This window comes from Peromyscus leucopus, chromosome 12 (assembly GCF_004664715.2).
Source record: "Peromyscus leucopus breed LL Stock chromosome 12, UCI_PerLeu_2.1, whole genome shotgun sequence".
Classification (NCBI taxonomy): Eukaryota; Metazoa; Chordata; class Mammalia; order Rodentia; family Cricetidae; genus Peromyscus; species Peromyscus leucopus.
Window position 1 is genome coordinate 60698238 of NC_051073.1, and position 24780 is coordinate 60723017.

Here is a 24780-nt window from a genome sequence, read left to right on the forward strand (position 1 = left end):
AGGCAATTCTTCCAGGCTAAGGCTTATGTCAACACAGCACTCTTAATTGCCACAAAGTAGACAATGCCAACCAGAAAGACCCAGTTCTCACCACCCCCCTAAGACTGGAAGGGACTGACTTTCCCACCTGCATCTGACTTTTCCTAAGTGAGAAACAAGGGATCCTGCACAGAGGGGCCCCTAGACTCCATGCTGGGAACAGTGAGCAGACGCTCTCCTCCGGGATACCCCCCCCCAGTCTTGGACAGTGTTTAGCTGTGGAAACTGCAGGCTTAGGTGGGAGCAGGGGATGACTGGAAGCACAGGAGAGCAAGCAGCCCGCGGACTTGATGAGCCTGTGTGCGAAGACCTTTCGAGGGAAAGAAACTGCGGATCTGGAGCGGGAGAGCATCCCAACCACGGTCGTGAAAAACTCCCAGGAATGCTCTGGAGTTGGAGTCATTTTCAGGGTGAGGTTCTTGAAGTTCACCACATCTAGTTCTCAATGGCAGATGGAGACTGCTGGCAACAGTCCTCTGCTGAGTGGGGGGCTCAGCTTAGTATTAGGAAGCCACTAAGAAAATGACCCTAAGAGCCCCCCCCCCCACAAACAACCTCATTCTAGGACAAAGGATCTTAACTTTTTGCTGATTAATGTTTTTGATTTCCTGGTTCCTTAGAAGGGGGGTGGCTCACACCCTAGTGGAGCCTGTTGGCAGTCTGCCTTGGTGAGCCTGAAGACTAACTGGCAGACAGAAACATCTTAATAAAGCATTTTTTCCTGTAAGTATAGAAGTGGTAATATCAGAAACAGATTTGAAAATCATCAAAGAAAAGGCTGGAGTCCATAATGGAATGGGAGTTTCCACATTCTTGCAACATGGCCCCAGATCAGACCCAGGCAGAGCACACACCAGTTTATTTTGAATGCAACACAGATCAGTGTTTTATGAATATAACTTACTACATTAATATCAGATAAAAACAGCTTTCAAATGCATGCATAGAAAGTTAAGCATAGTCTTTGAGCTCCTTATTTCTAAATATACAAAAAAATACATTTAAATTATATAATTTTAGTGAATCAAAGACTTATAAAATTACAATTTTGGTTTTCACAACATAGAAAAAATACAAAAATGACTATATGGTTGTATAATTTGTTTACCCAAATTTCAAAGGAGCGGTATGTACTGACTTTGATGCTTTATAATGGTTGATCTGAAACTCAGAACTGAATGTGATTTTCAGGTTGGACCACAGCAACATCAGGCTTTTATTAGAAGTGCAAAGCAGTGGCACCACTGATCCCTCATCTGCCTCTTGGGCCTGGCACTGGCCGCTCCTCTTGTTCAGTTTGCTTTTAGAGGGGCTTTCCTGACCGGGACGACAGCGCTGTTCCATGACTGACTCCCCGGGGCCTTTGATCATGCAGCAGGCATGTGCAACCAGCAGTCTCCACCTCGGACGATGCACATTAACAACGGGAGTCCACAGCGAACTGCTGTGCGCCTCAAAGAACCCTGCCCTTCAAGAGGGCCCCTGGGGAAGATCTGAGACAGGCAAGTGGGTGTGCGAAGATGACGCCTCTGACGAAGTACCCACTGAGAAGTACCTTCTTGGTTCGCACCTTATTAGACCTGACACTTGAAAGGCTGGATGTTCTCAATTTATAAAAACATGATTACCTCAAAGGAGAAATTAATTCATGTTAGGAATGAAAAAGGGCAAAAAACCTAAAACCCAGTTGCCGAGAGAGGTGACTGACACTTTGACACATGCTTTGTGTCTTCAGTGCTCATGTCCAGAGGACACTGGATCGAGACCCTTTTTGAAGGGAACTGGTGCCTGTTCTCAGCACCCAAGTTCAATGTGATGCAGTTCAGCGGATGCAGAGGCCCAGGGAGGCCCCTGTCCTTGGGCTGGAGCTGCGCTTCTCACACCACCTTCTACAGCCATTCCAATGCAGTCTAACGGTCAGTCAGACACTGTAACGAGGCTGACAAACCCAAGCGGATTCTGTGTTACACAAGTACAGTGCGGAAGAACAAAAAGCTCAAGAAAATCTTTCCCACATATTTGTCTATCAAACACCAGAACAGATTCCGATTTCAACACAGCCAAGTCAAGAGAGCTGCCTGGAGGCAGAATTCTAATGTTCCCTCTGACAATAACTTACGACACACCTGGCTGCATTAGCTTTTCAAGCTCCTATGAAAACACACATCTGAAAATGTAGTTTTCATTATATTCTTCTGATTGTAACCATTATATTCTAAATGACAATGGCAGGACTTTTAGAGTCCTAAAGATAAAAAAGAAAACAAGGGCAAAGATGCTGTTAACGTGCTGTTGAAGATGAGGAGCGCATCTGAATGCGGGCTCTGCACTGCCATCAGAAGCGTGTTTTCTGTCTGTAAAAGGACCGTTGGTGAGTGCACCGGGAGGGGCAGTGGGCAGCGCAGTAGCCTGAGTTCTGCCTGTCTCCTCCAGACCGTTCCTAAAGGGACTTAGACAGATGGGCAGGCAATAAGTGCTGGGAAGACACTCTACGGTGACGTCCACAGCCACAAGCCAGCTGCTTTTAGCTCCTCCTAGAACACGTGTTGTCGCTGAACTTACAACTTGGTGGGAATTAACACAGGGTCACAATCAGGAAAAGTATCTAAACAGAAGAGTAAGAATTAAAATAAAAGTAAGCATATAAGTCTGTTTCTGAAGGCTTTTCTGGACTATGGTGGTAAAGCCACACCTTCCAAGTGTCTCTAATTACAGCTTTCCTCCTCCTGTGTAATGAGATGGCCTTTGCGTCTGCCGACGAGAACGGCTCTGGACTATACACATCTGTGCTCTGAGCTGGCTACAATGGAGGTGCTCGACGTTCCCTAGGGACCGAGCCTCCCTCTCACACCTCAGCCTGGTACAATCGGACAGAGGCTAAGCTCCAGGTAAGGGTCTCCACAGTATACACAGACTTACTAAATCCAAGCACGGTTCTTAGTGGCAGGCAGTAATGACTCAATTAAAAACAAATGAAGGCTTGTAGTGGTTTTCTGGTTACAGGCACTACCCAAAGCTTCACAGGCATATACATCTTGGAATCATTCACTAGATACGAGGGGCTAGGTCCTAGCCAAACTTCAGAGCATTCCAGAGGACAAATTGCCGCTTCATAATGACAAAGTTTCCAGCATGCAGTCAAGCACTTTGAGAAGGAAATGCTAAACATACTGCAGACCGCAACAGAACTTGTACCGCAAGCTGGGCAGTCGGTTGGTGCAATGTCACTACTCAGACTGTAACTCTCAGGAACTTAGTGTTACAGGTCTTTATTTGTCAGTACATGAAGGACACGGAGGAGATGAAATACCAACCCCTTCGAGCGCCATCACAGATACTGGGAACTTCTGGTTAGAGCATGCTCAAAGGACCAGCTGGGATGCTTTATGTAACGGCTTTTTGCATTTTTATCTTTATTTTTATTTTTTATAAAATCCCAGGCCCATGTGACACTGGATTTTGGTTTTTATTTTGTTTTGTTTTTAATATTTTAAAAATAGTTCTTACTTATTTTCTATGAAATGTACTGGGAACTCAAAAAGTCTGCAGCATTTTTTGATCATTGAAAAGTTTGGTTTGGGGTAGTGGTGTGGAGAGCTAGTCAAACTTCTTGTGTTCTTCAGTGCGGGAAAGGACCTTTCTTCTCTGGTGGATCATGTGGAAGTAGAGCTGGGGGAACACTGGAAGACAAGAAAGGACAGACAGCAGGTTAGGAGCCTTCAGAAGCTCTGTCCCCAAAGCAGGAGCCAGATGGCGATCGATGACCAATGGCAGTAATAAAACGGGCTTGGGGAGGGGACAACATGGAGTGTCTCCTGCTTCGGCTGCAGGGGAAAGAAAGCAGTGTGGAGCCGAATGACAGACACCCCAACACTACCGTAAGAGTCAAGATGCCATAGGCCACCCAAGAGTTATTCTCATCTGTGCTGGAGACGGAAAACAGTGTCACAGGAGGCAAGTTTCTCCACTGAGCAATGGACCCAAACCCTGGTTACGCTCCACTAATCTTCACATTTATTCTAGCTAATTTCAGGACCACCAGAGACACCTGTGATGAAGTCATCCCTACTTATAGGAGGATTACAGTTCCAGACAGGGTAAAGAACATGCCTAGGGTCTCACTGAGAACCTGGGATCAGGTTCTGGGCTCCCAACTGTTTGGGGCGACAGCTATCACCTCAGGGCATGTCCTGAGAAAGGCTGTTCTATGATTGGCAGAATGAGGAGGAAGAGGAGGGCCACGAACTTTGACTTAAAACATAACAAAGCAGGATTGCAGGTGTAGAAGAAGCCATTACAGAAGGGAAGCCAGTATCTTGGGAATCGGGTACTGGAAAGTCTTCAGTCCTCAGCACTGGTTCTTAGAAGAGGGACCGTCTCCCTAGAGCATACTTGGCAAGAGGGTTGGCGTTACTGGCATTTAGATATGGAACCAGGGATGCCAACATATCCCTAATTACCACCTGTTCACCACAAATCAAATGCCCAGTGGAGAAGTACCAACTGAGCAACCTGGCCTTCACAAGGCTACTGCAAACTGGGACATCCAGTCACCATATAAACCCCATGTGAGGACCTCAACCTTCCCGTCCGTCCTTCTCAGTGGTCCCATCTCTGTTTCCCAGAGAGGAGCCTGTATTTGAGGGGAGGAGGCTTCTACTCTTGCCAACTCTCTTTGGGACAGTTTCTTTTTCTTTTCAAATGGATTCCACCCAGAAACTCACTATGTAGACCAGAGTATCCACCCACTTCTGCCTCCCAAGTGCTGGTTTCAAGTTGATCAACTTTTAAATGCCCCTCTTAAAGAACTTCAAGGTGTCAGGAGGTAGCCAGAGATGCGGCCAACAGGCCCAAGCTTGGTTGCTACTCCATTTGCTATTTCCAGGGAGGAAGTTACTCACAGAAAAGGCTCAGCTTATGCAAAGAATTCAACAGTGACAGAACTATTTTAGTACAAAAGCCCTAAAATTTGACAAGCTCTATAATCTAAAAACTGGAAGTAAGGATATAATTAAGCCATAGGGAGCGCTAATTGTAATCATTTAAAAATGCGGGGCCAGCCACATCGCTAGCTTTCCCTTAGCAAAGGGACTGAGCTGAGCATGTGGAGGCCCTTCCCTGGCTGCATTTGGGATTTCATTACTCACAGAGGGTGCCAATGGCCCGTGGCTACTTCAGAGGGTAGTACTAGAGGCTATTCATTAGGCCCCTCACTGGCAGTAAAAGCAGAAGATGGTCAGGGGTTCCTTCAGCCCCTCAGGAAAGAGCCTGAGGCTATCAGCAGGGTCACACTACAGAGGTGAGGACAGATGTGGCTTTTTCTAAATTCAGAATGAAAAAATACTGTGTGTGTTGTGTTTGTACATATGCCATGGTACATGTATGGAGATCACAGGACAAGGTGTAGGCATCATCCCTCTCATTCCACCATGTGGGTTCCAGGCTTGGCACTCAGGTTGCCAGGCTTGGCACTTTCCATTCTATTACAACCGGCAGAGGTCCCTCGTGCTCTCGGTAGAGAAGGCGGCATGTAGGAGGCTGGCCGCTGGATGCTCTGGGGCTGTCTTCTAGTTCCAGTGCTGACTTCTCAGCAGCCAAAACACTGATACTATCTCTGCCAGAATGACCACTGTGATCAGGATGAACAATTCCTGATTCACAGCTACTTTAACCACATCCAGCCATGCTGATGAAAGCCTTGGAAGAAAATATTAACCTGAATAAGCACCCGAGAAACCTACCATCTTGTGTTGGTTATGAACTGAGAGCAGAAAGGAGAGAGGAGAAAGGAGGTTAGGAAAGCAGAGTTCTGTGGCTGTAATCTATCTATCTATCGATGGATGGATGGATGGATGGATGTATGGATAGATGGATGGATGGATAGATAGATAGATGGGTCAGCTACAAAAAGAATATGTTTCTCTTGCAGAGTATCAGAGTTTGGTTCCCCACACCCATGGAGGACAGCCAAAAGTACCTTTAACTAATTCTAGCTTCAGAGGATCTGATGCCTCTGGCCTCCTTAGGGACTTATATGCGCGCGCGCGCGCGCGCACACACACACGCACGCACGCACGCACGCGCCCCACCCACAATTCAAAATAAATCTGGATGACTTAGTGGATAAAGTGCTCTTTGATTTCTGGATCACATGGAAAGAGAACCGACAGCTCTTTAAAGTTGTCCCCTGACTTCCAGGTATGCGCTGTGGCATGTGCATACCCACATTCCCTTAATAAACATAGAAATGAAAGGAAATCAGAGTACGTGCCTAAGACCCCGCGTCAATCTCCAGCAGCCCACCCCTCCAAACAACAGAGCCAAGCTCTGCCCTGAGGCCTGTGCTTGCTCCCCTCTCCCTGAAGGCCAAGATGGAAAGCCCCACTGTGTCATGGGCGGTCAGTCCAGCCACAGGTCATCGGGAGAGAAGAGCGAGGCCGCCTCGGGAACTGCTCCTGGAAGGAAGGCGGCCTGGCCGGCAGTGTGACTCTGGTCCAGCCCCAAGGTTGGACCCTGGGTCACCATCAGTGTGGGAGTTCTTGCAGGGCTGAGTCCATGCCACCTTCCCTGCCCTTCCAAGTCACACAGTGTGGGCCATATCTCCTTCTCAGGACAGAGACCAACAGGTGCCCGCGGGTTGCTATTCTAAGAGCAGTAAAACCACCACTGTGCCTGGCTGCTTTGGAGCTGAAAAAATGAAGCTCCAGGAAGCAAACCTGGAAAGGTGAGAAACTGCATTTGTGTAATGCCCATTTTTCCTCTTCCAGATTTGCCTCTGTTTCAACATCCAGCACCTTTGCCATGTGAGGAGAAACGGCTGTTGGCTGCCAGGGTTCCAGCACTACAGGGAGGGTTTGGTGATGAATCGAGTGGAAACCAAATCATGAAGCAGGACTACCGTGTCCAAGAATTTCTTCAGATGAAATCTGAATGGAGTGGTTCCCACCACGCCCCCCTCCGCTCCCAACAATGCATAACATGCAATTTTCCACAGGGGGACACAAACACGTCATTTGTGATGGTCAGTCAAATAATGCTGGGGCCTAAAGAGATCAAATCTATCCCTGTTTGAACTTAGTGGAGTCTAGAGAAGATTCAGAGTTACTGTGGCTACAGCATAGCTGAATGGGAAAATGAATTAGCTTGGGCTGTCCTTGAGTCTAGCAAGGTCCTAGGAATCAAGCAGAGGAGCTCCAACCGAGCAGAACCTGAGAAGAACACTCGTCACAATCAGCAGCAACAAGGCCTCCCGGACAGCCCTGGCAAATGTGCCCTTTCTGTCCTGCCCCGTGCGCTCAGAGTACATTGGATTTTCCGTTCACTGAAGCCATCAGTGTTCTATTAGAATAACTGGAAGCCACACTGGAGGGAACACTGTGTCCTATTCTGAGGGTTTTGTACTCAACAAGAAAATGAGAAATGTAGAAAAAGAATACATTTGTTTTTATTTTGTTTCTTCTAGTCAGCTACCGATCTCTTAAAATGAAGTAAAGCTGCCTGTTTTGATACAGTGAGCAATGCAAAAATCTTTTTACAATGTTTTTCACAAACCATAATAAAGCAATTCTCAAGAGACAGGAGAATCAAGTCAAGGTAAGGCCTTCAGTGGTTTTCTGCGTTCTCCTCAGTACTTCTCCTAATACATGGTTGACCTAGCCTCCTCTTTAGTGTTTCAAACCCACACACTGAGAAAGGGTCATCTTTATTCAATTACTACCAGAGAAAATGCCTTGTGATAGTCAGTGGTCAATAAACACCCAAGTGTCCCCATCAATGAGATTTATAGTAGATATAAAGCAGACGTAACTCTGGTTACAGCAGAGCTGACTTTTAGCACATGAATACACTTACGTGGAATGTAGGAGATCATTACCAGAATCAGGAACGCATAGTAGTCGAAGGAGAAGTTGTACTTGTTAGGTAAGCTGATGGAGTACAGGCCAGCCTGGCGGACAAAGGGCAGAGCCGCGTATATTGTGAGCAATTCTCCCGTCACTCCCATTGGGTACAGCACGATGAAAAGTGTGTACCTGAAACCAAACAAAACAACCCTCAGTGTGTGGCTCAAAGCCATGTTTAGAAGCACTGTCAGAGAGCTATTGTCTCTGCATTTCCTGATCACATGTTTATATTCAGCCTTTACAAGTCAATTTGAAAAGGGCCCATTGTAGGTACATGTTTCTAAATGTTCTAAAGCAAAGTAAATGTGTTCAGCCAGCCTCAAACCTTGGCTTCTTCAGAACATACATCTTTAGAATAACAAAGGTAGAGTAGGTGTGTTAAACCATAAGGAAGGTAGACTAGGTGCGTTAAACCAAAACAAAGGTAGAGTAGGGGCATTAAACCATAACCAAGGGCCTTCCCCATGGGGGAGGAGAGAAGGAGATGGAACAGTTATCCAGGAATGCCTAGAGCACACCAAGCTGCATGTGAACTGAAGAAAACAGCACATTACACAAGCACTTTCTGCTATTTCCCAAATGCCTGTACATGCTACTGTGAAAACAGAATCCTGACTAATTTTAACACTAAACACTAATAGCTTTGAATTTTACGAATAAATCTAGACAAATACAATTATTGCTGCATGAGAGGTTCATACAATTATTTTCACTTTAAAAAGTTTTATCTGTTTTAAAAGAATTCAGAGGAGCTGGAGAGATGGCTCAGTGGTTAAGAGGACTTGCTGTTCCTACAGAGGACCAGGGTTCAATTCCTCACAGCCTACATGGTAGCTCACAGCTATCCAATTTCAGTTCCAAGAGATCTAAAACCCTCTCTGACTTCTGCAGGCATCAGGCATACATGTGGTACACATACAGGCCTGTAGGCAAAACATTCATACACATTAAATAAGAACTCAGAGGGCAGGTACTACTAGCACAGGATGGGTCTACAAACTATTAGGAGGCATCAGCATCCCTGTGGATACTGTCAACTTGGTTTAAGAAACCTGTGCCTGGCCGGGCTGTGGTGGTGCACGCCTTTAATCCCAGCACTCGGGAGGCCAGTCTAGTCTATGGGAGCGAGATCCAGGACAGGCACCAAAACTACACTACACAGAGAAACCCTGTCTCAAAAAACCAAACAAAAAAAAGAAACCTGTGCCTGTTCATGGCTCAAGATTAACCTGCCAAGAAAGAAGCCATATTCTCTGCTGCCAACCTAGATCACTAGGCAGAGTAGTGGGAAAGAACTGTTAATAGACCACACAAAAAAATGAACCAATGAATTCTCCAAGAGGGGCTGGAGAAATGGCTCAGAGGTTAAGGGCACTGGCTGTTCTTCCAGAGGTCCTGAGTTCAATTCCCAGCAACCACATGGTGGCTCATACCATTTATGAGATTTGGTGCCCTCTTCTGGCATGCAGGCATACATGCCCAAAACACTAAACATCATAAATCAATCTTAAAAAAAATTCTTCAAGAGTAAAGCCAAGGCTCACCAACAACCTTCCACTGTCAGCTTCCCTTCTTTTTCCTGAATGTGGCTTATTTCAAAAACTAACAATAAAAGCGAAAAGGCTCATACACCTGAAATGCTGGAAACTGGATGCTGTTTCCTAACGTAATCACTGAGCTCGCAGACTGTCCAGCAACAGCTGCTTTCCTTCCAGGAAAGTGAGTCTGGAGCCTTTGCTGTGTCCTCCTCACCCCAGAGTCCTTCATGCACAAAATTACAACTGGATAAACAGATGTGCCATCAGCCTTTGCCCAAGTCATGACTGAATTTTGTTACTGAGGCAAGAGTCACATTCTGTGGCCAGAATTTGTGGCAATTCTCCTGCCTCAGCCTCCCAAGTTCTGTGATTACAAAGGGGTGAACCACTGTGTCTGAATTCTTAATTGAATGTTACTGGTAAAAAATGATCAAAGCAAAATAAAACTCATAAGCTGAGATAACCATGTAATGTTTGTTATTATGTAAAATTGACGTTAAGAATCATCGTTTCTTGATAAAAACAAGTCGAGGAGATGTAGACATGGATCAGAAATCATCATAATGGGACAAGTTCATCACCTAAATTGAATAAGGAGAAAAAAAAGATACTAAATCTCTACTAAATAACTTAATTGAAAAGAATTGACTTCAATAAAAATAATCTAAGTAAAATATAAAGACTTGAACACTGTTTCTAGAGATCAAAGTCAAGGCTCTTCTGGTGAAATCCCTCTATCTCATCCAATTTTAGTTTGGGGAAGTTGGAGGCAATATTCAGGCAATAAAAGGCAAATACGGTGATGGATGCTTTCAAAGTTAGTCTTTGCTATATGCACTTCTTTACCTGGCCCATTTGATGATGTAAGGCAAATGGTTTAATAGACTGAATGTATAAAAGGAGTAACGGATAATTTCCGTGATTGTCCAGGCAATAACAAACAGAAGGACACTGTCTTCACTCTGCACCTGGAGGAAGAGAAAAAAGATGTAAGAGAAACAAAGGAACGTGTGGAAAGAGGCATTTTACAGTGTGCAGTGTCTGCAGGGCTCTCCAGCCATAGCTACAGGTCTGTTCTCAATGGCTTACAGGGCTTGCCGACCAAAACACAGGCCTCATGACAGTCCTGCAGGGACGGGGAGAGGAGACTCAGCTGATGGACCAGGAGGAGCTGCTGGGATGGGAACTGGATGGGCTGGATCTCCCAGGAAGAAACAAACACAGCAAGTTCCTTTGCTGCTCTGAAGAGGGAAAGTGAATGACACTGGTAGGAGTCAAAGCAGGTAGGCAGGGGAGGCTCAGAGGACACGCTGGTGGGAAGCTTAGGATCCATCACCAAGAATGTGAATGCAACTGGTGTGACAGCTGGGAATCTGAGGACATTTCAAGAATGAGAATGTGAGGGTTTAGCGTAGGTGGGTAGGATGAACTCAAGGGAGGAAGAGCTGTAGACCATCCACCGGGCAGGCATTTATGCTGGGGCACTGATGACTTCTTCCCTGAGCCCAGGCTTACACCCTCTGTGAGGAGAAAAGTTGTCTTGCTGCTCACAGGAGGCAGCTAGAACCAGACGAGCTTTGACACCGCCTGCCTGTTTTGATGCTGGAAAAAGGATGACCCCATAAAGCGCCTTACATGTTTTATAGGTGCTGTCCCCATGTAGGGGAACTTACGGCTGTAATGTGAACTGCAGCACCCTTCCATCCCACTCTAGTTGGGTTTATGATTTTTTTTTGGTGAGCATAACATACAGAGACAGTTTCCTACACCCTATGTGGTTGGTGAGTTGACTGTGAGTTAGAAACCCTACTCAGTAAACTGAGCAGACTACAATGCACTATGTTTTCTCTGCCTCATCCCAACACCAAGGTACAGCATTCCAGCCTTCACTTTTGCATCTTTCCATCTGCAGAGCCAACAGTTTTAGCACTTACATTCTTTCTCAGAAAGTGTACATGGAGCAATCCACCTACACGATGAAATAAGTAGTCATTTACATAGCTATTAACTAAATTGCCCTGACAAAGAACTTCATAAATGCATGGTTACTATTCTCTAAAAATAATAAGAATTTTATACTGTCAAGAGCAGGAGTACTTTCTGCTTTCCTGGTGCTTTTCTATTAGCCACAGTAAGGCCAGAGTGAAGCACCATCAAAAACCATGCTGAGGGCCTTGGTCTGCCCATGCTTTGTGTAAAGCCTACTGATACTAAAATCTAAGTTTATAGGATGTGTTGCTTTTTCACGGATTCTGTAACCCTCTTTACCTGACACTGACGTATGGTTTTTATTGATTTTATTATTATTTTTCACAGCTATGGCTAAATCCTTGTTTAAAGACCCCCAGTAGGAAGCTCCTCCAGTGTTTTGTACTCTGTATCTTCTTGAAAGAGTATGTGCTTTAACTCATCTTTTGTTTTCCCAAAGCTCCTGATGCTTTTCCAGGAACAAGCTCCACAACTATCTGTGGAGCAAAGGGAGTCAACCTACTCAGCTCACTAGACCCAGCTCCTTCCTTTTTAATACCTAATATTGGTTGTGTCGTGTTAGTGGCCCACACGTAGGCAGGAAACAAATGAGCAGATGAACCTCAAGCTTCTCACTTTGACCCAGCCAAGCAGGTGGTCTGAAGGAACAGAGAGCTTTTATACAGTCTGTGTTTGCTTAAGTCTCTTTAAAGGTTGGGATAGGGGGATGGCCATGTTGTACAACTGTAACTGCAGGTTAATAAGTTCATCCCTGATATCAAGAAAGGATTTGGGGAGCTACAGAGATGGCCTAGAGGTTAAGGGCACTTCCAGAGGTTCAATTCCAAGCACCCACATGTTGGTTCACAACCATTTTTAACTCCAGTTTCAGGGAATCCAGTGCCCTCTTCTGTTCTCTGTGGGCACCAGGCACACACATGGTACACAAACATACATGTAGGCAAAACACCTGCACACATAAAATAAAATCAAAATTAAAAAAGAAGAGATGTCAATAAAGTTAAGAGGTTAAATCTTTCTGATTTTCAAATACTTATTCAATAACATGGAACAAGGGGGAAATGTAATGAATTAAAATCAACAAGATGACTATGGTAGTTTGAATGTAGTCCCCATAAACTCATAGGAAGTGGCACTATTAGGCTTTGTTGGGGTAGGTGTGGCCTTGTTGGAGGAAGTGCGTCACTGGGGAGGAGGACTCTGCAGTCTCATGGATGTTCAAGCCAGGCTCAGTGTCTCAGTTCACTTCCTGTTGCCTGTGCATCAAGATGTAGGACTCTCAACTCCTTCTCCAGCACCATGTCTGCCTGCATGTCACCATGTCCTCCAATGATGATAATAGACCTCTAAACCTCTGAACTGTAAGCCACCCCCAATTAAATGCTTTCCTTTATAAGAGTTGCTGTGGTCATGGGGTCTCTCTACAGTAATAGAAACCCTAAGACAATGACCAACAAGACTGGAAATTGGTATCTGTAACTCATGTCACAACAGTACTAGTCACACAGTCAAAAGGTAGATGAAACCCAAGAGTACATCAATGGATGAATACATCAACAACTGCGTGCATGTACGCACACACATAATATGAAATATTACTAAGCCTTAAGAAAATTCTTACAGATGCTACAACATGGATGAATGAACCTTGAAGATTATTTTCAGTTAAATATGCCACTCACAAAAGGACAAATACTGTATGATTCCACTCACATGAAGTCAGGAGTAGTCAAATTCAGAGAGAAGTTAAGACAGATTTCTAGAGCTGGGCATGAAAATGGGGAATTACCATTTAACTGGTATAAGTTTCAGTTTGGGAAGTTGAAGAAAATTCTGCAGATGGAAGCAATCATGGGAATGCACTTAAAGTAACTCAATTGTACACTCAAAAATGATCAAAATGGTAAATGTCATACATATTTCACCAGGATAAAAATAAGTTTAAAAAACTTAATTATGTCAAAATCAACAAAAAGAAATGTAGTCTTCCACAATTCAACTACAAAGTGACTTCAGTATAGACTGAAGAATATCCTTGGCTGTGGTAGTTTGAAAGAAAATGGCTCCCATAGGCTTATAGAGAATGACACTATTAGGAGGTGTGGCCTTGTTGAAGTAGGTGTGGCCTTACTGGAGGAAGTATGCGTCAGGCTCTTCCTGCTGCCTTTGGATCCAGATGTAAAACTCCCAGCTACCTCTCCAGCACCATGTCTATCTGCATGCTGCCATGATTCCCACCATGATGAAATGGACTAAGCCTCTGAACTGTAAGTCAGCCCAAATTAAATGTTTTCTTTATAAGAGTTGCCATGGTCATGGTGTCTCTTCATGGCAATAAAAACTGTAACTCAGAAGCTGGTACTAGGGACTAAGTTTTTGCTGTGATAGACCTGGTCATGCTTTTGCTCGAAGGAATGTGGACTTTGAATTAGAAAAGCAGTTGAACACTTTAAGTGGGACTTATTGGGCCATCCTAGCAGGAACATGGAAGACAGTGGTACTGAGGGGCTGTGGGGCCTGACTCAAGAGGTTTCAGAAGAGAAGAATTTTAGTATGTGGCCTAGAGACTGTTCTTGTGGTATTTGGGTGAAGAATGTGGATGCTTTCTGTCCTTGTCCAAAAACTCTGCCTGAGGCTAAATTGAAGAATTTTTTGGATTAATTTCGTTAGCAGAGGAAATATCAAAACAGCCTACTATTGACTGTGTGGTTATTAAGTGTTCACTCTTAAGCAGATTTATAATGAAAAGGAGCAAGCTGAGCAAGGAAAATATAAAACGTACAATCTGAGGAGCTTATAGGGGGGCCTGGAAGGGGAATGGTGCTAGGGCCTGTGTCAAAGGAGAGAAACAGATTAGAGAAAAGCCTGATGTTAAATGGAATAAAGGGAGTGGTGACCTCAGGGCAAGATCCTACCCAGCTAAGCTTTCAGTCTGTGAAAAACAATTAAAGAAAACTTAGAGTCAGGTGTGGTGGTATAAGCCCAGCACTTGGAGAGCAGAGGCAGACAGATCTCTGAATTCATGGACAGCCTGGTCTACAGAGCAAGTTTCAGGACAGCCAAGCTTAGGCAGTGAAGGAAACCATCAAAAACAGAAGGCTGGTAAAGATGTAATTGAACGAGGGGGCCAAGTTCCAGCCCCAGCAAGCAGCAGAACTTGGCAGCTTTGGAACCACATGGTTCTGCCTCTAGAGTCAAGAATAGAAGGAAAGGGTTATGGAATCTCCCTCTGTGACTAAGAAAAGCCATTGGAGGCCAGACGTGTGTCAGGAGTGTCCCTGGATGGAGGCCCAGAGAGGCCAATGTGTGAAGCTGAGAAGCCTTGATTGCCTTGGAGACCCCAAAATGTTGGAGATGCCAGAGCTGTGGGATACCTGCCATGGAAAGCTGCTAACAGGGAGTGGAACCAGCCCAAAAGAAAGAAGCGTATTGCAATCAACAAAGCTGAAAGGAGTTGAAGATCTGAAGAGTGCTTTGATATCAGACCTGGAGATCCAGAATTTGGAGTTTGCCCAGCCGGTTTTGGGTCTTGCTTTTGTCCAGTATTTTTTCACTGTTCTCCTTTTCTACCCTTTTGGAATGATAATGTATATCCTGTGCCATTATATGCTGGAAGTATGTGACCTGCTTTTTCATTTTGATTTTACAGAGGGTTACAGTTAAGAGATTGCATGAGTCTCAGTAGAGACTTTGGACTTTTACAGTTGACACTATTATAGACTATGGGGACTTTTAAAGTTGGACTGAATGCATTTCTGCATTATGATATTGCTACAAGCCTATGGGGGCCTGGACATGGAATATGGTGGTTTGAAAGAAAATGGCTCCATAGGCTCATAGGAAACGGCACTATTACAAAGTGTGGCCTTGTTGGAGGAAGTGTGCCTCAGTCTTCCTGCTGCCTTCGGATCCAGATGTAAAACTCTCAGCTCCTTCTCCAGTACCTTCTCCAATACATGTATGCCTGTGTACTATCATGCTTCCCATTATGATGACTAATAAGCCTCTGAACTGTAAGCCAGCCACAATTGAAAAAGCTGCTAAGGCACGGTGTCTCTGTATAACAACAGAAACCCTAACTAAAACACTGGCGTATGAACCCCAGAGATGGGAGCCAACAGAGCATGAGGGACTGCAAAATACATACTCAGCGTTCAGCCACTTACTATTGCAGTCCTGTCCCTAAGATTCTGTTCTAAATAGACCAGACCCCAGCTAGGGAGCAGAGTCTGTCAAAAGAATTTGTAAACTAGCTAGCAGAGCTTAGCCTACAAAAGGAAACAGAGAGCATGAACCTTAGAGCATGTAAAAAGGGCACCAATAATATGAGACTAGTGGATAAAAGCAAAAGGCCTACGATGATGGTCTGAAATTAAAAAAACAAACAAACAAACAAAAAAAAACTGACATAACACACCAGCTTGGCTAGGAATACCTGCTACCCGCTAAAGCTTCAGGATTCTAGGCCTTGGGCTTAAATCCAAACTGAGGCCAGGAACAAGGAAGAGTCCTACAGAGGATGGTCGGTGAGTTGAATGGGAGCTGACAAGGGTGTCCTGTGCAGTACCTTGGGAAGGATTGGTATTACCTTTGTCTGGAAAGTCACTAGACTGGCTAACACAGTGAGACCCAGTCCTGGCAAGAGGGCAGGGGTGGTGGAGGCAGCAGCATGGGAGAAGAGATCTACTGGTTGCTGGGTGGGTGGGACAGGAATATTTCATTCTCCCTTGATGGAAAGGTCTTCAGCAGACCTTGTCCCATTATTCAGTTTCTCAGTTCCAGTACAGGTCTGGTCTCAAGGATGTATGGAATTAATGCCTCTTACATTGGATGAAAACTAATTTTGTTTTTGTTTTTTAAACAAAATTATTCCAACAAGTAGGGAGTCTCCTATCTATTAGAGGGTAGAGATTCAGAAATGATTAATAGCTTAGAAATTGTTTAAGCTAGTATAGCTTACTTCGGAAGGCATTTTGAGAAGGAAAAGGACAAGTATTTCAAAGAGTTCAGCTAGGTTCTTTGTTTACTTGTTTTGGGACAGTGTCACACTGGCTGGTCTGGGATTAACTAAATAGCCAGGCTGATTACCAAATTGTCCTCCTGCCTCTACCTAAGTGCTGAGGGCACAGGAATGAGTTATGACTGGCAACTCAGCTATTTCAGGTTAAGAACTAGAGACATACAGCTTTATTAGTTATCAAGAATAAGAGGAGCTCATTGAATGTGGGGAGGTTGAGCTGGGCTTGCACGGAGCCTTCACCCCTGTGTTCTAGTCTCTTTGGTGTAGGAAGATACTCTGCAGGCTGCCAAAAGAGAATCCTGGACATCAATCCAGCCCCCCTTCAACCTACAATCTGTCCTGCCTGAAAAATGTCCTGGGACAATGGTGGCACGAGAACTTGTGGGAGTGGCCAACCAAAGTCTGACTTCACTTAAGGTTCACACCACGAGAGGGAGCCCATGCTCTGTACTGCCTGGATGGTCAGGAACTGGAGACTGGATACCCAGAGACCCAGGGTAACCCCAAACTTGACTGGAAAACAAAACAAAATGAAATGATTCCTAATGATATTCTGCTATATTCATAGATGGTGCCATGTCCAGTCTCACCAGAGAGGATTCCTCCAGCAGCAGATGGAAACAGGTGCAGAGATCCACAACCAGAGAGTATGTGGAGAGTGTAAATTGGAGGTCTCCATTGGGGAACCCCTCCCAAGACAGGAAGGAAAGATTGTAGGAGTCAGAGGGGATGGAGGACACCAGGAGAACACAACCCACTGAATCAACTAAGCAGGGCTCACACAGGCTCACAGGATCTGAGGCAGCAAGCACGCAGCCTGCATGGGTCTGCAGCAGATCCTCTGTGTGTACGTTACGGTTGTTAGCTTGGTGTTTCTGTGGGACTCTTAACAGTGGGAGCTGGTGTGCCCAACTCTTTTGTGCTCTTGGGACTCTTTTCCTCCTATTGGGTTGCCTTGTCCAGCCTTGATATGAGGGCTTTTGCCTTGTCTCATTGTACCTCATTTTGTGTTTGGTTATTGTCTATAGGAGGCCTACTCCTTTATGAGAGGAAATGGGGAGGAAATAGATCTGGGGGAGAGGGGTGATGGTGGAGAGCTGGGAGAAGTGGAGGGAGGGAAACTGTGGTCGGGATGTATTGGATGAGAGGAGACTCTTATTTTCTTTAAAAAAAAAAAAGAGGTTTAAAGCTGAGCAAGAGAGTATAATCCTAGCATTCAGAAGGCTGAGGCAGGAGGATTATGAATTTGAGGTATGCCTAAGTTACATAGCAAGATCTTTTTCAGGAAAAAAAGGGCGGGGGATAGTATTCAAACATTCGTAGAAGTATCACAGTCCATGAGAGTTAAAACAGTTGAAATGTTCACTAACTGGTGACATAATATAGTCATACAACAGAGTATGATTCCGCAACATAAAGAAATCAGTATGTACTACATCACAGATAAGTTAAATGAGTTAAAAAATGAAACAAAACATGTGAACACTGTGTAAAGGAAGCAAAATGGAAGTGGCCATGGTCTAGAAGGTAGATTAATGGTGGCTAGGGGATGGGAGCACCAGTGAACTACAGAAGGGCATAAAGCATTATATTATAGTGAAAGAAATGTTCTAAAACTACAGTAAGGTATGTTGGTTGCACAACTTGCTAAATTTACCAACAAGTAGTGAATAATTAAAATGGTAAACTTTAAAAAATTACGATATTAAAAATTGATAGTTTTTTTTTAAAAAAAGACTCTCGATAAATAAATTTTAAAAATTGACTTTTAAGGGTGAAAACGGTCACACAAGGCAAAAGGGAAAAAAGGGTGATAATTAGGATAATTAAAGCTAAAGGCTTAGAAAGGACAGAAGGCAGGGCTAGGGTAGGCTCCCCCAGATGTGTTTTCTCTTAAACATAGGGTCTGTATCCTAGGCTGGCCTCAGACTCCCTAGGTGGCTGAAGATGGCCTTGAATTTCTGATCCTTCTGTTTGCACTTCCTGGGGGCTGGATTGCAGGCTCGCATCACCTTATTGGTTTATACAGTACTGGGGTTTGAATTGAGAGCTTTGCATGTACTAGGCAAACAATCTATGAACTGAGACATTTCCTGGTTCCCCAAATGTCTCAGTTGTGTTCAGAGATGCATGTTCATTATGAGGGCACATAGAGGGTAGAGGTACCTCACTGGCACAATGTGCTATGGGCTAGATCCCACTGCATACCACAGGCACGAGCCCTGCCCCTGATCTGAAGCCAGGGAGGGAGTAGCGAGTAGGTGGCTTGTGTGGTTTAGCCATAGGAGTTTACATAGAAATTCAAGCTGGAGAAACAAATGGGCACAAGAGAAAAACCTTTCACACACAAATAGCATCATATGTCTGACTTTAAAAGGCATGGGGACTATCAGCGCATGGAAAGCTGTCACTTTTGTTACACTCAAAGAAAAACAGATGGTGCACATAAGAAAGCCGCTATTGTAGAAACCCCATTCTTCTTAGTACTTTGAAACCTGCTGCTTATCACTCCATTTATTTCAAAGAACTCCTGAGACCGAGCTTTATGGCAAGCCTTCTTTCCTCTTCTTAGTACCCCTTTCCCTGGGAAGAGCGAAGACAGGAGGAAGAAGTGAAATGATAAGGTTATAGTAAATGTCAGGTGGGACTAGAGGCTGCTCTTGGAAACACGATGAAGAGTGTCTGATCTCAGGGTGCCCAGGAGACTGCACACCCAGACAATGGAAGTCAATTCTCTCACAGCTCCAAAGCTTCAAGTCCATCAGGGTGGCAGCATGGTTGGCTGGGGTAGAGCTTTTTCTGACTTGCAGGTAGCTGGCTTCCTGATGCAGCCTCACATGAGGGTGGAGGGAGCTTTTTGGTATCTTATAAGGGTACTAATTCTTCATGAACTCAGCTAATGAAACTGTCCCCGAAAGGCTCCTGTCAAAATACCATCAACATTAGGGTCTTGTCTTCAACATAGGCATCTGGGCAATGGATTTGCATGTGTGCCGTAGAAGGGGAATTATGTAGTCCAGACCAATGTTCTAAACTAAGTATTGACAAATTTTTTTCTGTAAGAGGTCCTATATAGTAAATAATTTGGGTTGTGCATGACATGAAAACTTTTAAAAATCTTGGTTGCTTTTTATACCCCTTAAAAATGTAAAAACAGGGATTGGGAACTTAGCTCAGTGGTAGAGCACTTGCCTAGCAAGTGCAAGGCCCTGGGTTCGGTCCTCAGCTCTGGGGGGGGGGGGGAGAAAAAAAAAAGAATAATAAAAAATGCAAAAACAACCAGGTATGGTGACACAGGTCTTTAATCTCAGCACCCAGGAAGGAAGCAGAGGTAGGTAGATCTCTGTGAGTTCAAGACTAGCCTGGTCTATATAGTAAGTTCCAGGCCAGACAAGGCTATGTAGTGAGACTGTCAAAGTATAAATAATTAAAAACTGCAGTCTTGATTTGAACCAGCAGTCAACCCTTATACTAGGTTCATTTAACTTCCCAACTTTGCCCTTTCTATGACTCCTCTTTACCACACAAATGGTGTCTTTCTCTAGCATTACTTTTAAAGGTTGAATCTGAAGGACAGGAGGGCAGTCAATATAATTTTCTCTTCATGGTAGGGACATAATTTGAGAAATGTCTCATGGGGTCATTCCATTGTGCAAAGAGCACAATGCATTTATACAAATCTAACTGATGAACCTGGAATGCACATTTAGAATAAACAACTGCATGTGCAATACTTTCATAAAGTGGCAAAGTGGATGTTTACACCAGAATCACCACATGCGAGTCACTAGGCAATAGGAGGTTCACATGGGCTGTTCACATCCCCACATCTTAGGATCTCAGTAATCTTTGTGCACATCAAAATATACATAGCAAAATGTTACATTTCCAACCATTTATAAATGCATTCATTGGTAGTCAATATACTCACCATATGATGTAACCATCTGGAGTGGGGGGATGGCTGCAGGCCACTGAGGTCTTCTCTAACCTCTTCTAGACTACTTTATCATCTCAAAACTCTGTACCTACTAAATTATAACTCTCCATTCTCCCCACCAGCCTCTAGTAACTATTACTTCAGTTTCTGTCTCCAAGACTCAGTTTATTCTACGTACCTATACAGTTAGACTCACTCAGTATGTGTCCTTGTGTGTCTGGCTTGTTTTATTTAGTAAGATGTTTGCAAAGAAAGCTTCTTTCCTTTTTAGGACTTAATATTTCATTGTGTTTAAACCATATTTTGTTGATCAGTTCACCTGTTGACGGCTCTTGTTGGGTTGTTTCTGCCTTTTTGGCTATGGTGAACAATGCTGCTGTGCAGTGTACAATCATGTTCTGCCCAGTCCTCTGGAGTGCATACTTAGTAACACACACTTGGAATTGCTAGATCACACGGTAATGCTATGGTTAGCTCTTTCAGTGGCTAGCAAACTGATTTCCATAGTGACTACACCATTTTTACATTCCTCAAACAATGCAGGGCAGTTACAATTTCTCCACTAGTCATCTGTAGGTTTTTTATTTTGTTTAAATAAATAAAATGTCGCACACAACCATCTGCTGTAGTGTCAATGCATGCTCTCTCCTGACTAGGGATACTGGGTGTCTTCTCCTGTGCTTGCTGGTGTTGTTCCACTTTGGAAAATTAAATGCCTGCTCAACTTCTTTGCTTATTCTTTTTGGGAGCAATTTCTTTTCAGTAGCTATATAGGCAACAATAAAGCTATTTATTATACGGACTGTGTCTGAGTTCTTCTACACCAGCACTTCTGTACATAAACTGCCTCATGAATTCCTATCTGACAGACAAGGAGAGGAAAGCTGAGAAAATCCAAACCTTGAACATTTCTAACTTGTGTTCTTGGTTCTGGGCCAACGGGTATGAAATAAATGGCCAGTACTGTTGGGAAACTAGGTCCTAGGAATAAAGAAGTACACCAACTGAGCAAATAAACCAATGTATTAAGAAAAATAGGCTTCTTCCAGCTGGAGAGATAGCTCAGTGGTTAAGAGCACTTGCTGTTCTTGCAGAGGATGGGAGTTCAGTTCCCAGGTCCCATATGGTGCTCTAGTTACAGGGAATCCAGATACCCTCTTTTGGTCCCAGAGAGAAGGGGACACCGACACACATGCACACACGTTAGGCTTCCTGCTGTCAGTGGAGATGTTTGCAAATGTGAAATGAGAGCACTAGAAAGACCAGCGTATTGGAGGAATCAAACTGACCCCATGACATACACATAAACTCACATGCACACACAACTTAGCTATGGAAGTACTCTTAGATGAACATGTGTGAGTGCATGGATGCATATATACAGGGAAGTATGCCTTAGTTTTCTCTACTGAAGAGCCCAGCAGCAATCAACAGCATCTCTAGAGCTGTAAGCTCTTCAACTGCTCAAACTGCAATTCTTTTTAAAATACAATTTTAAATTTAAAAATTTTTCATATATATTGATCACATTATTTCCCCTCCCAGATACTCCTCTCTTACCTACCCAACTTCCTTCTTTTTCAGAAAGACCAAAAAACAACAACAGTAGCAGCTCCCCCCCACCCACCCAAAAAGCACATAAAACCATGGTCTGATTTATATTGGTCAACTATTTCTGACATGGATCCTGCCCTGGAGTGCTGTGTGACTTCACTGGATTTCCCTCTCCCCGCAGTTATCAATTGCAAATATCTTCTCGGGTAGAGCTGGGCTTTTCAGACTGTGCTTCGTAATACAATTCTCCACTAGAAGGAACCTAGGCTCCTTAGTAGGTGGCCAATTCTAGGGCAGGGACAGGGGAAGTATCGGGAAGTCTGGAAACATTTTCACTGCAAAAGATAGGGCATGACAGAATGATGGAGCTAAGATGAAGGAACCAGGGAAAGGCCTCGATTGCCAAAATCACTGACAATTTTGGCATCAAAATAAACAACAGATCACAATTCACTGATTTTTCTGAAAACTTCTTAGTAAAAGTTGATATGTATAAATAAATAGGAAAAAGAGAAGTTACTCCTTCTGGTAGAACAGTAGTGAAAGAAACAGCAGACAGACATTTGGTGGCCATCACAGAAGCAGTGGGCGGGGACAGGAGTTAACATTAACATTCCCACAGATGTTAATCCACAAAAAAGAAAGAAAAGCAAAACGAAGGTTGAGAAACCTGGCAAACATTATGAGGAGCTGGTGTTTGGGTCAGCACTACTGGAGTAGGAAAGCTGCCATGCCATCTCCTAAGGAGCGTGTGGGGCCATTTCTGTGAGTTTCCTGACAAGAATGCATGGCTTGGATTGTTATGAGAAAACTTTGGGTGGGTCTAGGTTGGAGGCCACCAGAAAACATGCTCTTTAAAACTGTCAAGGATGTGAACACACGTGTGCACATGAGAAAGATTGAGGGACTTTCCAGACTGAGCTGGAGAGGCCTGACAAGGGGACACCCCATCACCTCTTCTCCTCTCCTCTGCGTTCTCGTACTTAGCACAGTACCTAAGGCAGACAGGACACCTCTCTGCATATACACACACGTGTACGTGCATACACACGTACTTCTAGAAGCTCTTGTATATGCATATATATGTATTGCCATTTTTGTTTTGTTTTGTTTTTCGAGACAGGGTTTCTCTGTGTAGCTTTGCGCCTTTCCTGGAGCTCACTTGGTAGCCCAGGCTGGCCTCGAACTCATAGAGATCCGCCTGGCTCTGCCTCCAGAGTGCTGGGTGTATTGCCATTTTAAAAAGACATTGTTGGGCCGTGGTGGTGCACGCCTTTAATCCCAGCACTCGGGAGGCAGAGGCAGGCAGATCTCTGTGAGTTCGAGGCCAGCCTGTTCTACAGAGCGAGATCCAGGATGAGCACCAAGACTACATGGAGAAACCCTGTGGGGGAGGGGGGGCATTGTTTGGGCAGTTAGTGAAGTGTACATGGGTCCCAGTGAAGAGGTAACAGTGTTGTCCCAAGCTGACTTCCTTATTTGGAGTGCTATGTACAGGTGCTAAGTATGTGAATTCCACACCTAAGTACTTAGGGCTACGGAATGCCATGCACATCTTACTCTCAGAAGAAGGTAAACAGTGATGCACATATGTATATGCACTAGAATAGATGTAGTAAAATGTCAAAGGTCTGAGCTACAGGCTTACAGGAGCTCACTGTTGTGGCAACTTTTCTGTAAGTTTGAAATCATTTCTTTTTTTTTTGGTTTTTCGAGACAGGGTTTCTCTGTGTAGCTTTGCGCCTTTCCTGGAGCTCACTTGGTAGCCCAGGCTGGCCTCGAACTCACAGAGATTCGCCTGCCTCTGCCTCCCGAGTGCTGGGATTAAAGGCATGCGCCACCAACGCCCGGCTCATTTCAAAGTAAACTTTTTTTTTCCTAGGTGGAAATTTTCATCAGCTACTATGAAACCATTTTAATAAACATAAAGAGCATCTTTCTCTCTCTTTCTCTCTCTCTCTCTCTCTCTCTCTCTCTCTCTCTCTCTCTCTCTCTCTCTCTTCTCTCTCTCTCTCTCTTTTTCAAGACAGGGTTTCTCGGTGTAGTTTTGGTGCCTGTCCTGGATCTCACTCTGTAGACCAGGCTGGCCTTGAACTCACAGAGATCCGCCTGGCTCTGCCTCCTGAGTGCTGGGATTAAAGGTGTGCGCCACTGCTGCCTGGCTAGAGCATATTAATTTCTATGTGAAAAAATTAATTACAAACATCAGGATTGAACCCAGGGCCTCATGCATGCTAGGGAAGCACTGTATCTCTGAGCATGTCCCCAGCATAAATAATCTTTTACATATCATCTAGGGGGCCAGGCATGGTAGTGCATGCCTTTAATCCCAGCACTCTGGAGGCAAGTGAATATTTGTGAGTTTGAAGCTAGCCTGGTCTATATAGTGGGCTCCAGGACAGCCGGGGCTACATAATGAGACCCTGTCTCCAAAAAATAAAATAAATAACCAAAAAATAAAAATCATCTAGCTGTAGGCTGTAGGGTGGTTCAGTGGTTCAAATGCTTGTCACACAAGCAAGAGGACAGAAGACAAAGATGGGATTCATAGAGCAAGAGGCTAGTGAGGCTAGCCATATCAGAGAGCTCTGGGACTGACTGAGAGATGCTCCCCCAGGAGAGTAAGTTGGACAGATACTGAGGAAGACACATCAATCTGAGGCCTGCACATGCATGAGCACCTGCACACATATGTACACATACTGGTACACTCACGTGTGCCCACACATACTGCAAGCACACATATACATACACACACCACACACATAAGAAAAAAATGGAAAACAACTCTTATACCTG

At 44.3% G+C, this 24780-nt stretch overlaps 1 protein-coding gene across 1 annotated transcript in view; it reads right to left on the minus strand.

The window, feature by feature from the left end:
- Nucleotides 1–849: 849 nt before the first annotated feature.
- Hacd2 (3-hydroxyacyl-CoA dehydratase 2) overlaps nucleotides 850–24780 on the minus strand; it is a 93850-nt gene continuing 69919 nt past the window's right edge. The window contains exons 5-7 of the mRNA XM_028886324.2: nucleotides 10325–10446; nucleotides 7891–8069; nucleotides 850–3719 (exon numbers count right to left, since the gene is read on the minus strand). Coding sequence (XP_028742157.1) covers nucleotides 3637–3719; nucleotides 7891–8069; nucleotides 10325–10446 — 384 coding nt within the window. The 3' untranslated portion in view covers nucleotides 850–3636. The remainder of the gene's footprint in view (nucleotides 3720–7890; nucleotides 8070–10324; nucleotides 10447–24780) is intronic.